General features: G+C 35.0%; 2 protein-coding genes across 4 annotated transcripts; both read right to left on the reverse strand.

Annotated features, from left to right (window-relative positions):
* Window positions 1–1,581: 1,581 nt before the first annotated feature.
* On the reverse strand, window positions 1,582–3,422 carry LOC110690546. The gene is made up of 5 exons (XM_021867410.1): window positions 3,362–3,422; window positions 3,169–3,260; window positions 2,952–3,068; window positions 2,531–2,869; window positions 1,582–2,432 (listed from the first exon to the last, which is right to left on the reverse strand). Exons 2-5 carry the CDS (start codon window positions 3,205–3,207, stop codon window positions 2,400–2,402), a joined length of 528 nt encoding a protein of 175 aa, XP_021723102.1. The 5' UTR covers window positions 3,208–3,260; window positions 3,362–3,422; the 3' UTR covers window positions 1,582–2,399.
* A 2,289-nt stretch (window positions 3,423–5,711) lies between these two features.
* Window positions 5,712–14,745, reverse strand: LOC110690530. Of its 3 annotated transcripts, XR_002505111.1 has the most exons (4): window positions 14,232–14,734; window positions 8,811–8,871; window positions 8,528–8,575; window positions 5,712–5,780 (listed from the first exon to the last, which is right to left on the reverse strand). XR_002505111.1 is itself a non-coding variant. In XM_021867391.1 (3 exons), exon 2 carries the CDS (start codon window positions 12,018–12,020, stop codon window positions 10,266–10,268), a length of 1,755 nt encoding a protein of 584 aa, XP_021723083.1. In that variant the 5' UTR covers window positions 12,021–12,554; window positions 14,232–14,745; the 3' UTR covers window positions 8,895–9,894; window positions 9,979–10,265. The 3 variants fall into 3 exon arrangements, 1 of the variants encoding a protein (XP_021723083.1); XR_002505112.1 differs by lacking the exon at window positions 8,528–8,575 and having other exon boundaries at window positions 14,232–14,733; XM_021867391.1 differs by lacking the exons at window positions 5,712–5,780; window positions 8,528–8,575; window positions 8,811–8,871 and adding exons at window positions 8,895–9,894; window positions 9,979–12,554 and having other exon boundaries at window positions 14,232–14,745.
* Between the last annotated feature and the right edge of the window lie 204 nt (window positions 14,746–14,949).

Here is a 14,949-nt window from a genome sequence, read left to right on the forward strand (position 1 = left end):
AAAAAAAATGTAAAAAAAAATCTTAAAACCAATCTAGCAACAACCCCACATCCACCACCGACGATGGCCAAAAATGGCCGATGTTGGGGCGAATACCCTAAATCGGCCGATTTCGGCCATTTGTGGCCGATTTTGTGGCTGAATATGGCTGATTTTGTGGCCGATTTCAACGAGGGAAGGGGAGGAATTCAAAGGGGAAGGTGTTTGGGCTAGTGGGGAGGGGTTTTCGAGGGTGGGGAGGGGTTTTCGCAGGTGGCTAGGCTGCTGGGGAGGGGTTTTCGCTGGTGGTTGGGTTGCTGGGGAGGGGTTTTCGGGGGTGGGGGAAGGGTTATCTGGGGTAGGGGAAGGGAAGGGGTGGTTGGGCGGCATTTTCTGGCAGTAGGGGAGGGGCCAATTTTCCGGCGGGTTGGGGGTGGGGGTGTGGTGTTTTCAGGGCTGGGCATGGGTGGTTTGTGGGGTTTTTTTTTTTTTTTTGATTTTCAATTATACGCTGACACATGTCTAGGTAACGTGCTACATCAAGTTGGATGACCTGTTGGGTGCAATAAAAATTAATACCCCCTATAGTTGGGAGTGATAGATAATAATCGAAAGTACGGATTAATTTGGGCGGACGAGGCAAAGTTCAGATTAATGGGAGCAATTATTCCAAAATTAAAATATATTCCTTGTTTTCTTCATTTTAAAAAGTAATTCCCAATGTATTGTCCAACTAGGATCAGATATCATTTAATTTTATATTTAAAAAATCTTTAAAGCAGCTAAACCGCTTACAACGTTAGCGGTTTTAAGAGAAAAACCGCAATCAGTAATAACGATTCTTATGCTTTTAATAATTACAAGCAAAATATTCTTTTCCGCTTCATTTCACTCTATCAACATTCGACAACAACAGTAGTACTTTTTTTTAAAAAAAAACAGAGCAACATTTAAAAAAAAATCGAGCATGTCTTAAGTTCATGCATGAGTCGGTTCTTAACCTTAAGTAACACCCTAAAAGTGTTACACAAAGTGGTAAAAGTGTTATTATAGACAATAGGTAACACTTTATTGGGTGATACATCCGCCCATGTTACCAAAGGTCTTATGTAACACTTTGGGTAACATTAGGTAACACTTTTAAAAGTGTTATTATAAACCCTTTTATGTATCACTTTTAACATTATTAGTATCATTTCTAAAGTGTTACTATTTATTTTTTATGTAACACTTACTTATCTTTAGTAACATTTTTCAATCATATAGTATCACTTTATCCGACATTATGTATCACTTTTTCGAACTAATGTAACACTTTGTTGATTATTAGGTAACATTTTACAATCATGCTTTGACATATAGTAGCACTTTATTCGACATTATGTATCACTTTTTACAAAGTATTGTAACATTTTATAGATTAATAGGTAACATTTATTATTATTATTATTATTATTATTATTATTATTTTTATTATTATTATTATTATTATTATTTAAAAAATATAAGAAAACATAAATTATATGTACAACAACTATATGAATACGTAATCAACACATAATAGAAAATAATTTGGATTGAAATAACTTCATATTTCTCACAAAAAAAATCCATAAACACCAATTTAAATGTTTGGCCAAACAATATAATAATCCAAACACAAAGAATATTAAGTTCGATCTCAAGCTTGGAAAAAGTAAGGAAAAACAAAAAACTTCCAAATTTCAAAAAAGACAACGATAACAATAAAAAAACATTAATAATAACAGCGTATAGCAGTAGCTACACAACTAGCTAGCAGAACGGCAAATGTCATCAGCAGTCTTTAGCAGCAACTAGCAGTAGACAGTAGTGGAAGCTTTCAGCAATAGCAGACATGAATTGGCAGCAACCAGCAGTAGTAGACATGAGTTGGCAACCGAATAAGCAAGATTCAGCAGCAAAACAACAGCAAAACAGCTGAAAACAGCAATAGAGACAGCAGTAGCAGCAAAACAGCAGCGAAATAGCTCGAAACAGCAGCAAAACAGCTCGAAATAGCAGCCAAACAGCGCGAAACAGCAGCAAAACAGCTCAAAACTGCTGAAAACAGCAACAGAGACAGCAATAGCAGCAAAACACCTCAAAACAGCAGCAAGACAGCTCGAAACAGCTCAAAACTGCTGAAAACAGCAACAGAGACAGCAATAGCAACAAAACAGCAGCAAAACACCTCAAAACAGCAGCAAAACATCTTGAAACAGCAGCGAAACAGCTCAAAACAGCAGCAAAACAGCTGAAAACAGCAGCAAAACAGCAACAGAGACAACAGTAGCAGCAAAATAGCTCGAAACAGCAGCAAAACAGATCAAAACAACAGCAAAATAGCGGTAGCAGTAGCAAAAAAGCAGTAAAAGAAAGTTCTTGTTGATCATGAATTGCTATCCCAATTCTTCATCTTCATCCGTTTGATCCTATGTGTGAAAGCATCATGTGTAAAAAAACTAGAACAAAAATTAAATAATTCAATAATAAGAGTTTGTGCTATTTAAAAGATTATATATTAACTTACCTCATTTCCTTGTTGCTCATTAGAGTGTACAATGGGAATATGATTTGTAAGTTCTGGATTGGATGACACATTTTCAAGTGATCGAGTCAAAGTATCCAACACTTCAGGATCACTTTGCTTGAGCATCTTCATTAATTCTGCTACAGTTTCTTTCACAATTTGGTCTTTATAGGGCTTTAAGAACTCATCGGGAATTATTGGATTGTTGCTCTTTCCCCTTAGTGAACATATCCCTTGTTGCTTTTTTCTATGGCCAAAGTTATTTGGTTTATTCATTACTTCATAGTATGCAACATCTCCATCAATTTCACTTTGAATTTGTACCTCCTCCATCTTGTCCTATAATGGGAATATAACAATCAAACAACTAATTTGAGACAAATAATCATATTCAAAAAAATATGCAAACAACAGGACTTACAATGTTACTTTGGGTGGGCTCATAAGATGTTTTGTATTTCTTATCTGCTTTCCTTTTACGACTTTCTTTGTACATGAGTGCCAAGGATGGTGGCTTTTTTTCAACATCTAGTTGTTGCTAGAATAAAAAAAAATACATCCAAATAAGAATTGAATGAATATTGTTTACATGATCCTAGTGAGAAAGATATAGAAGGAAAAATGGTATAAAAATATACCAATTTATGTTGTTTCCTCGCTAAAGTCATAGGACCCATGGTGTCCCTATCTTTTTTATCTATACATATTTCCCTTTTCTTCTGTTGTCTTCCTGCATGCATGCATAACACACGGTTCATAGTTTAACACATTTCAATTTGAGAAAGAAATAAACAATTGTAATATAAATGATAACAAACAACATAACTCTACCTGGACAGGTTCCAAATTCCAAAATTCTAGCAACTCTTTGAAATGTGCTTCTGGAATTGTATTAGGTGGATTTGCCAACCTATCACCATCATTGTCTTACGGAGTAAAGTGTGTTGCCTTTACACTACATTTATATCTACACCACAGCCTTCCCACGGATGTCAAAACACAATCTTTACCTTTTTCATTTCTTCTGTATTAAGTAAAATATTAAACAACAAATTAGGAAGCTATAAATTACGTCAGCCACTTGACATATAATAGCACATAAACTAATCAAATAACACCATTTAAAAAAAAAGGTGCATACCTTCACGTAACTCCAAATTTGTTCCTTGTCTGGAACATAATGCCAACTAATCTTGTTCAACGGTGCTAGAGAAGAATTACGAGCTAAAGTCCCTAAGAATCTTGTAAATGTATTCACAGTCTTATCATCGGGACCAATAGGCTTTCCCATTTCATTAAGAACAATAGGCTTACGCTCCTCTAATGTCCATTCATGGACATCTTTACACATAGTTGGTCCTCTAGTTCGCTTACTTTTTGGAGGTGCTACATGAATATTAACTCGACAAAGTCATTAAAATCATATATTGCTCTTAACATATCTATCTTAAAATATTTAGAACGGAATGATAGTGATCATTACCTATTTGTTCACTTTCTTGCTCTTGATTCATTAGTGGTACATCTTGCATTATTCCTAGCTCCTCAGGGGTAAGAGTACTCAAATCCTCACTAAAAGCATCTTCTTCATCGTCATATTGTTTCAAAATGCGTTCATTTGAACCCATATGATTCTCATAATCTTCCTGTAAGTCATGTCCAAATCTTTGTGGTTGTGAAAAACTTTGTGCTTGTGAACTCCCTAAATGCCAATCTGAACTAGCCATGTTAACAGGCTGTGAACTAGTCATGTTAACAGGTCGTAGTTGTCGTCGTAGTAATAAATCACTTTGTTTTGCTCTCCTCTCTTTTTCACGTAACTGTGTTTGCATTTGCCTATAAGCACTGAGTGAACCAGGGGCAACCACTGTCTTACTCTGCCCTGTCTTAGTTTGGATACCATTCCCAATCCCAACCTCTTTCTCTTGCTGATTATGGATTCCTGATTTTTTCTGTGCAGTAGACTTGCCCAATTGGATTTTTCTTTATGTTGAATCTCTCCCTTGTAATCCTTGATTAGAGTGTTGTCTCTCGGTGTCTTGAAGATGCATCTTAATTTGATTAGCCATTGGTACTGAAGAGACACATGCCGTGTCCTTATTGTTTGTGGTTATCTTCCCTCTCAATGCCACAACCTGAAATTAAGTATTCACGAGAATCATTAAACAAGTATTACATGATTTTTGAACAGTTATGATTCACAAAGTTAAGTTGTCAAAAAAAAAATTTACCACCTTCTTTGAACGAGATCTCAAGTTTACAGCATTTTTCCTTCTCTCATTTTCATCCTCTTCACTTGAGTGGTTCAGTTCACCCTCTTCATCAGGTGTATACTCGTCAGTATCTTTAGTCACCTTCTTCCTTTTTTTCGTTTGTTTCGATCCCTTCATTGACTGTTTCATTTCATAAGCCATGGATGTAACCCCTAAATCCATCATTCTGATTCTATTTTGTTTTATAGTTTTTTGTCTAAGTTTCTCATATTCTTCCATCTAAATCTTTCTTCCTACAAAGAACACACAAGGCAGTCAGTTAGAAATTCCACCAGAACAAAAACTCAGCAGTCAGCACAAGTGACACAAAATTCAGAATTCTCTATTATATTTATATAGTAACCTGATAGTCTGATAAGTAATCCAAAAACCAACTAAAAAAAAGGTCCAAGTAAGCAAAACTTAGTTTATATTATGCAAGGTATATACACCACAGAGAGTTGATTATTTGACAGGTTGGGGTGATGGGAATTGAACCTCCAACCTCTTAGTTGAGAGGGTGGGATCTCTAATTTTCTACCATCAAGTTCCCACTTGATTCTCATACCTTACTGCTTCTTTGAATGCAGGAAATGCAATCACATATATACTTCGTATTAAGCATGCAACAATGTTATGCAGTTATTGTGTACGAGTAAGAAGTTTAAGATCATTAATAGACACAATCCATGGCTTTATGTAATTTCACAACATTATTAGAACAATTTCTTTTTGGAAGTGGTCAAAGCCCTCAAAGGTTGTTATATACATACCTAGATAAAGCTATCTGAATATATACCCAGCAACTTGTCTAGAAAATGAAGAGACATGGGTACAAACTGTAAGACAACCAGCATATCGAAACTAAAACACAGGCTTTGCACAACAATAACAAGAAGCCACAGGGGCAAGCTAAGAATTATGACATACTTATAAACATAAAATCAGCAACTTCAAAACTCTGAACCAGTCACGAAGACAGCAACATGAGCTGAAATCTGCAGAAAAGAGTCAAGACAGTAGAAAAGGAGCTAGAAGTCACTACTCTGAACTCAGGAGATTGGGGTCTAAAACACAAATCTTACAGAGTATTTGATACACAGAAGCGCACAGTCAAGCCAGCAATAACTCTAATAACAGCTTCAAGAACATAAAATCAGATGCTGAGTTGCTCTTTCTGTGCTCAGTTTCTCAGGTGCTCGAATCTACTTAACAAAGGTAATAAGTTGTTAAACCCGTATCCTAATTAGTGAAAGTATCCTAATTACTTAACAAAGGTAATAAGCTTAGGTCCTGTTTTTAAAAGGGACTAGCTAACTGATTAGCACTCCCTAAGCATGCCAGGCATATTGTGTACTTTGTATATGTTCACTGGAACGAACCAAGTTCAGCTACCAAATGAGCTATGTTACTCAGACTAGGCTAAAACAGTTGAACATGACCATGTTATGAAACTAGTACTTAAGTTACATACCCGTATCCACGTGTCAAGTTTGGTGAAATGTAGATTTAGAGTAAAATACAAAGTATTAAAAGAGTGTAGGAAGTTAGGAACTGTATTTATATTTAGGTTACCCTCAATAAGTTACAGAGAAATCACAAAAATTATGCTGCCAATCAAATGTACTTGGGACTTGGGAATTTTTATGTCTTAGGAATTCTGTTTTGGAAATAAACTCATGAAAACTATGACTTAATATAGGAACTACTCCGTAATTCTTTTATAGATGAAATGAGACCATTGTTTAATTGCACACTCTTTTTACATGGTTTTTTTTCCTTTGATGATATTATCAAAAGTAACTGAATTTCAATAACCTTCAATTGAACGACATTATGATCTGAATTTATTATGGAGTAAGTTCTTTTAAGGAACATGATTTATGTATGCCGCCTCAAGTCATCTATGCTTCTGGCTAAATCTGTTCATCTCTTAGAGGTATTACTAGCTAGCTTCCTTTGTGTTTTACAAGTTGGGGTTTAACTCCCTTTGTGCATGCTGTCAAAAAAAAAAATATATAGCTTCATGTCCTGCACCCGTGCAGTTAAGCTTAAGCTTTACAAACTAATAGATATCAATATATGCCAATCTTCGGAATCTTCCTATGAAGTGAATTTCTATATTGTTATCTATGTTTGTGTGACCAATTTTTTGATGAACATTGCGGAAGATCAATGCTACGCTGAAGATATATCTTATATGCTCTAGCAGCATACTGGTGTGTACATCAGTGCAAGATCCATCACCAGAAAAGGAAATTTATCAGCTAATTGAAGTGAGGCTGAGCAGCATGATGATGTAGCTGAAATTGTTTATAATCGATATGATATTTTTAGAATGGTAGGATGGTCTGATGTTGAGTTTCCATCTCGATTTCATTTTGAGAGAGGAAGGAAACAAGGGGGAGGAAGCTTTAAAAAGTACATAATTGATGAATATTCGGAATATAGGTTGTAGCACCCTCTAGTATGTTTAATGTGTGTTATTTTATAAACTTGTGTTTTGATCTCACATCATGGATACCATAACTCAAAAAAGAATTTAATAGCCTAAATCTTGCTAATAGTCTGAGGTAATCAAGCTGCTTGGAGAGATTAATAGCCTAAAGCTATTGTTATCGTTATCATCTTAATCAATCAATCGATAATTCAAGATTTCCCCCAATTAAACATCAAGATGACAGTTATAATTTATACTTTGATTGTTAAACTAGGCATAAATCACCAATTTTGAGCATGTGTTTTATACTTAAATTGCTAAGCAAGAATTTATATGACCTGTCTAGTGTCCACTAATGTTAATAAGCATTACCTTGGTCTTTGAAATAATTTTGATTCTCTCACCAGAAATTGTGAGGAGATTTGCTAAGTTAAAAGAATATAAGGAGGGAAACATTGAAGCAGAAAATGTAGCTTTTGATAGATACATGCAGAATATCAGTTTACTAAAAGAGGTGTTCAATGTTAATTCCGAGAGGCCTGTTAGAATTAAGGTGTTCAGGAAGAGGATCACAAAAATAGCTAAAAATTCAACCGAAACTGCACACACCACACCCAAAAAAAGGCAACACACTAGATCACAATTCCTCTACAATAAATTGTTGCACCAAGATATAAGCATATACAACTGAAATTTCAACACAAGTCAGATCACAATTTCATCAAAAAACTCTCATTTATAATGACAGAATTAAATATACAACACAAGTCAAGAGATCAAATTACTCCCCACGCATGACTCATACAACAAACAGTTGCATCAGGTTCATTAAAATGTAAGGGACTAATCACAACTCTAATCACTCAATTCTCATGCTCATAATCAATTCACATGTTCTGAATTAGCTCTGAATTTCAATTCTGAAATTCAGCACTGAATTCAGTTCTGAATTTCAGTTCTGAATTCAGTTCTGGATTTCAGTTCTGAATTCAGCTCTGGATTTCAGTTCTGAATTCAGCTCTGGATTTCAGTTCTGAATTCAGCTCTGGATTTCAGTTCTGAATTCAGCGCTGGATTTCAATATACTCAAAGGTACCAAAATTCCCAAGTATGATGGTGCAAGTTGGCTGCAGCAAAGTTTAATTAAGACACCAAGGTCCGTCATTGCAAAATTAAGAATCATAATCAGAGCATACATACAATTCATGAAGCTCTTTGCTCAAAATGAATACACAATAGCACAGAAACATAACCTGAAAAAAGTAGTTGAGCACAGAAAAAGCACAGAAAGAGCATGCATATCACCTGAGCAGAGGAAAAGCACCTAAGCACAGAAAAAGCACCTAAAACCACCTGAGCACCAGATTGCAGTAAAACTCTGATTAGCTAATAGTCTAAGTCATATATTGATCTTGCTAATACTCAGACTCAGACTGTTAGCAAGATTAATTTACCTCACACGCTAGCTTTATAAATCTTGCAAAAAGTGTGACGCAAATTAATCTTCCTAGAACTAAAGTCTGATCATTTATAATCATGCAGTGCGAAGATTAAAGTTCATTGAAATTATGTAAATAATAGAAAGTACCTTAGTGAATCCCACACAACTAACCTGCTGCCCGAGCACCAAGATACCACACAGCTCAAAACTGCCAAATGTAAATACTGTCACTATAGTATCAAACCTCAAATAAATTTAATAATTTATATAAAGGTTAGAGTAAATTCTGTAGCACAACACTAAATTTAACAACTTATAAATTTCATAAGAAAACAAGTTCAAACAGAAAAATAGAACACTTCAATAATAGTTTGTCAAATCTAAATAATAAGTTCAAACGAAGGATAATTATTATAAAAAAAATAATCCAAACATGTCACTTTGATGGTTCCATCCAATCCCAATCAGTTTCATCTTTATCGGAACTTTCTTCGTGATTATGATCCCTCCTTTCATGGTCAACGGGCACCTCAACTCTGTCATAAGGAGCTTCTCTGCACCAACTTTGGTGTTCATCTCCATCAGTAGCCAGAATTACATCCTCTGCGGGTTCACGAACTTCATTCATATATGTGTGTTCAGATTGCCCCTCGGCATAAAAAAAGTCTCTTGGCAAATTTCTGTGCACATAATGCCAATCTTCTTCAAGGCCGTCTTGAGTGTAGACACTTGATGCACTTGTGATGCCAAGACAAAAGGATCATCTTTAGAACACAATTTCTTAAAGTTAACGCGAGTGAGTCCATAATCATCTACTTCCACATGGAACCAATCACACTCAAACAACACAACATTAAATGCACTCCAATAATCGACCTCAATTATCAATTTTATAGCCCCATAATATGTGACATTACCAAGAACAGGATTGTGATCCTTGCTACTTGCAAAGCTTGGAGTCAAAGCGGTTAAAGAGACTCCGCTATTTTGGGTTTTACACCTTTCATCATGATCTCTAGTGTAGAACTTATATCCATTACAAAAATATCCGGTGTACCTCCTTGCAATAGTAGAAGGACCTTTTGATAGCCACTTAATATGATCCAGGACATTATCCACCACAACCTTTTCTCTAAACCAAACCAAGAATTCATTGCTATGCTCTTGCGCCTCTTTCCACCTTCTTTTTCGTTTGTCTCTAGACTTCTTCTTCACAAACTCTTCATGTTCCCTTCATAGTATTAACCATATAAGTAAGGTAATAAAACAATATAAATGTAAACACAGTTGATAAGATATTTAAAAAATTACTCACTTGATGTAATTCTCAACTTGGTCATCTTCACAATTAAACAACACATAACGATGTGCTAGAGCCATTGTGTCTGAATCAAGAGTGTATGCCTTCCCTTTCTTCTTCCCTTTCTTTTTCCTCCCAAGAGGATAACCTGCCTTAGGGAATAAAGGTGATTCTTCATCAATTTCATCAGTTTTCTCTTGACTTTTGTTAAACCACTTAGATCATTTCTTTACACTAGCATTCAAATACCTAGAGCAAAATATCAAGCACTCTTCAGCCAAATAACCTTCCGATATAGAAGCCTAAGAGCGACATCGGTTTTTAACATATGATTTTAACTTTCCGAGGTACCTTTCTATAGGGTACATCCACCAATCACACACCGGTCCACCACGCTTGATTTCATCAACCAAATGAATTGGTAAGTGGATCATTATGTCAAAAAAAGAAGGTGGAAATATTCTTTCTAGTTCACAAAGAGTCTCGACAATTCCTGCTTGAAGGCGATCCAAATCTTTCGGATTGATGACTCTCTTGCATATTTCCCTAAAAAAGCCACTCAATCTCATAAGAGGCAAAGCAACGTGCTTTGGTAAAGTTTTTCTAATTGGTAAAGTTTTTCTAATTGCTGATGGAAGCAAGTGTTGCATTATTATATGAGCATCATGACTCTTGTACCCTGATATTTTCCCCTCCTTGACTTGTACACACCTTGTAATATTTGATGCACAACCTTGAGGCAGCTTTGCCTTCTTCAAAACACTACAAAATATGCTTTTCTCTTCCTTTGTCATTGAGAATGATGCTTTGGGCAGTAAAACATACCGCTCGTCATCTGTATCTATAGGATGTAGTTCTTCCCTTATACCCATTTCTTGCAGATCTAATCGAGCCTTATGATGATCTTTTGACTTTCCAGGTACGTCTAACAAAGTTGCCAGCACATTATCACATACATTTTTTTCGATGTGCATGACATCCAAATGATGACGACAACCACAATCTTTCCAATAAGGCAAAGTGTGGAAGACAGAGGACTTTCTCCAAGGACAATCTACATATTTCTTCTTTGGTTGTAACTTTCCAAACTTATTTTCCCAGTTTTCCAACAAGCTTAAAATTTGATCCCCTGTTAAAGGATCTGGAGATGTCCTCTCTTCCTTTTCCCCATTAAAAGACACCATATCATGCCGCCAAGGATGATTTTCATCTAACCATCGACGATGAGCCAAATAACAAGATTTGTTACTATTACTCAAGTGATGATGATCAGTCTCATAGTGACAATAAGGGCATGCAAACTTCCCTTTGATGCTCCAACCCGATAACATAGCATAACCTGGAAAGTCGCTAGTGGTTGATTGTAAAGTTGCATGCATCTTAAATGTTTGACGCTTCGCCGCATCATAGGTGTCTAACCCATACTCCCACAAATCTTTGAGTTCTTGAACCAATGGTTGAAGATAGACATCAATGTCATTTCCAAGAGAGGTGGGCCCAGGAATAAAGAGATATAGCATTAAGAATTCTGGCTTCAAGCACAACCATGGTGGTAAGTTATAATTAATTAAAACAACAGGCCATGTACTATGTTGTGTGTTCATAGTTCGAAATGGATTGAATCCATCACTTGCGAGGCCCAAACGAACATTACGTGTCTCACTAGCAAAATCTGGGTACTTTTGGTCAAACTCTTTCCATGCCTCACCATCAGCGGGATGCCGCAATAACTCATCTTTCTTTCTTTCTTCATCGTGCCACCTCATTAGCTCTGTTGTTTTTGAACACATGTACAACCTTTGAAGCCTTGGTTTAAGAGGGAAATGCCAAAGAACTTTTTCAGGGACTTGATGCACTTTCTTAGGTGGTTGATTGCTAATATCTTCTTGGGATTCAGTCTGTGTTTCTTTCCACCTTGGAGCATGACAAACATAGCAAGACGTGGCAGCTTCATGCTCCTTCCAATATAGCATACAATCATTACGACATGCATCAATCTTGTCATAATGAAGACCCAGATCTTTTATCAATTTCTTTGCCTCATTAATTGGATGCATGCGGTAACACTTCTCAAAAAAGCTCCAAAAACTCTGAAATTGCTATACTAGTTAACCCATGAGTACACTTCAAAAGGTAAAAACAAATAATAAATGATAGATTTGAAAATTTTTTGCACCCAGGATATAACTCTTGTTTACCATCTTCAACTAACTTATAAAACTTCTTAGCCTCATCATTCGGCTCATCTCCAACACCTTCATACCTTTCTGCCACATCTCTATGAACATCATATATCAGACGTTCAATATCATCATGCATGTCTTCAACATCCCTCTTAGTATTTGATGTTGATGACATGCCCTTTTCATAACAATGCCATCCTTCAGTGCCAGGCTCAATCCCGTTTGCAATCAAATGATTGAACACTGTCTCTCTACGATGCCAAAAGCGATGATAGCACGCCTTACAAGGGCAAGTAATTTGATCTCCAATTGCTCGTGAAGAGAACGCTTTATCTAAATAATCCTCTACACCTTTCTCATACTCATGACTAGATTGTAAGAAGTTGGTCCAACTACTCATTTCGTCTCCTTTATCAAAATTTAAACACAACGAATTTAAAGATTTAAAATATTGGCATATAATTTTAACATTTATAAAAGGAATGAGAATATCCATGGAAATAAACGCCCATAAATTCAACCTTGTATATGTGATAACAATAAAAATCAAACAAGTAGGTCCAAATGTATGCTTAGATTAGAAGACTACTATACTTCATAGAAGAAAACGGCTTAATTAAGGAAACGTTATCCCTGTCTTTAGGTTACTATCATCTAAAAAGTGCAAATCGCTTTTTTTTTTTTTTTTTTTTTTTGTTTACACAAGGCAGAGGTATACACTTCTGCTCATAGTTCTAGGTAGGCTTATACAATCTGTCAGATCTTCACCAAAGTTTCAGGGATGAATGGGTTTGGACTATGGAGTGAGAATGGAAGATGAAAAGTATAGAAGATGGGTAGAGGATAAAGAGGTAAAGGGCAAGTTCCACATTGGGAAGGGGTAATAAAACAGAGGGGAATGGAAACTCTAAGAATTTAATAGCGATATTCAATGGTAAAAAACACCCACCTAACAGCGACAAAGGGAAAGAGCATTTTAAACCACCTTCCCCTTTATTGATATCCACAAAACACAGGACCAGGAGAATATGCCAACTTTCTAAAGTATTGTTCTGCTTGAGGAGTAGTTATTTCTATCCTCATGGTGATAATTCTCTTTGAAATAGAAAAATAAAACACTTTAATAATAGTTCGTCAAATCCAAATAATGAGTTTCTCACCCATTATCACATTACCACATACTATGATTGCAATATACTCTAGTTCAATGCTTGCTCTTCTTCTTGCAATTATCAATCTGCTTAATTTTACAATGAAACCTCTACTTTTATCTCTAGTTTTCTTTAAAAGATATGATTTCATTTTTTATTTTAATTGTTGGGTGCCTAGATTTCTTTTCATTCTGGTATATGGTGGTGGCAATTATGTTTATGGATCATATACTATGTTAATTTAACTGATCAATTCAAAACATGCCATGTTTTTCCAGTTTAATTTCATCATGTCTCAACTTCTTTTTACTCCAGGTAGCACGCTTACATATATACCAAGTATATGAACCAAATTTTGAGATGTTTTCTCTGTTTTTAGAACATATTGTATTAAGTTATCAGAAATAATACTCTGCCTTTCAGATTAGTTTTTACACTTTCTGTATTCATTTCAATGTTGACAATAACAATACAATCTAGCTAATCAATAATCACTTGGTGAAACAGGAAGATGTAGGGGTGATGGCTGATCTTATACTCAACAGTACAATAACCATTAGACTAAAAAAATATAACAGTGTTCATTTGGATCATTCGGTTTTTACTCTATACATAAATCAGCTAACAACAATTCTAAAACTTCTCACACAATGCAAACAAGGTTTAGAAATAGAAACTACAATGTTCTCTACGACATGCATGAACTAAAAAAAAAAAAAGCCAATAGCACACAATTAAAATCCAGAATCACAAACCAAACTTGAAATACCCAAATCAAAAAATTCAATTAAAAAATAGAACCGTATCAAACACAAAGCCAATAACCATTCACAATTCAATTGAAAAATAAACGCTTTCATTCATACATTATTGAAAATTAAAGGTTAAATAACCAAAAAAATAAGAAAACCATCCATCACAAATCATTAATTACCTGAAATTAGAAGCACGAATACAATGAAACCCAATATCACGATGAAATTGCTCGAGATGACTTGATTTCAGATGAAATTGCGCGAGACGAACTGATTATCTAACGAAACTTCAGATGAAATTGCGCGAGATTATGATGAAATTATGGAGATGGAATTATAGATTTTTGCTTAAACCTAATTGATTATCTATCGTTGCTAGGGCGCTGATGAACTGGGAATGAAGATGAAATTTTTTTTTGAGAGATTGCAATATTCTTTTCTTCTTGTTTTTTTATTAATCTGGCGGTTTTGGTCCAAATTTTCTATTAAGTTTGGCGGCTAATTGGGTATTTTAATGAATTGGTATAAGTTTTGAGATTAACACTTGTATTTTTTAAGTTTATTTAAATGTTTTATTTATTTTGTTTTTCCAAAAAATAAGGTAACATCTATATTTGTGTTACCATCAAATGCTACCTATTTTAAAAGTGATACTTTAAAATGTTACCTATGCTAAAAGTGCTACATTAAGTGATACAATTTAATAAAGTGTTACCAAAGTGATACTTATAAATCTAATATTTTGCATTTTAAGAAATGTTACCAATCATGTGTTATATAAACTCAATTATGCACTAGTGTATTGGCAATCACTTGAATTATAATCATATTAACCCTAAACAAGATTATTAATTATCTTATTAAGTGTGATTACAAGTACCAATTCCCTTTAAACAT

This window comes from Chenopodium quinoa, unplaced genomic scaffold (assembly GCF_001683475.1).
Source record: "Chenopodium quinoa cultivar QQ74 unplaced genomic scaffold, ASM168347v1, whole genome shotgun sequence".
Lineage (NCBI taxonomy): Eukaryota > Viridiplantae > Streptophyta > Magnoliopsida > Caryophyllales > Amaranthaceae > Chenopodium > Chenopodium quinoa.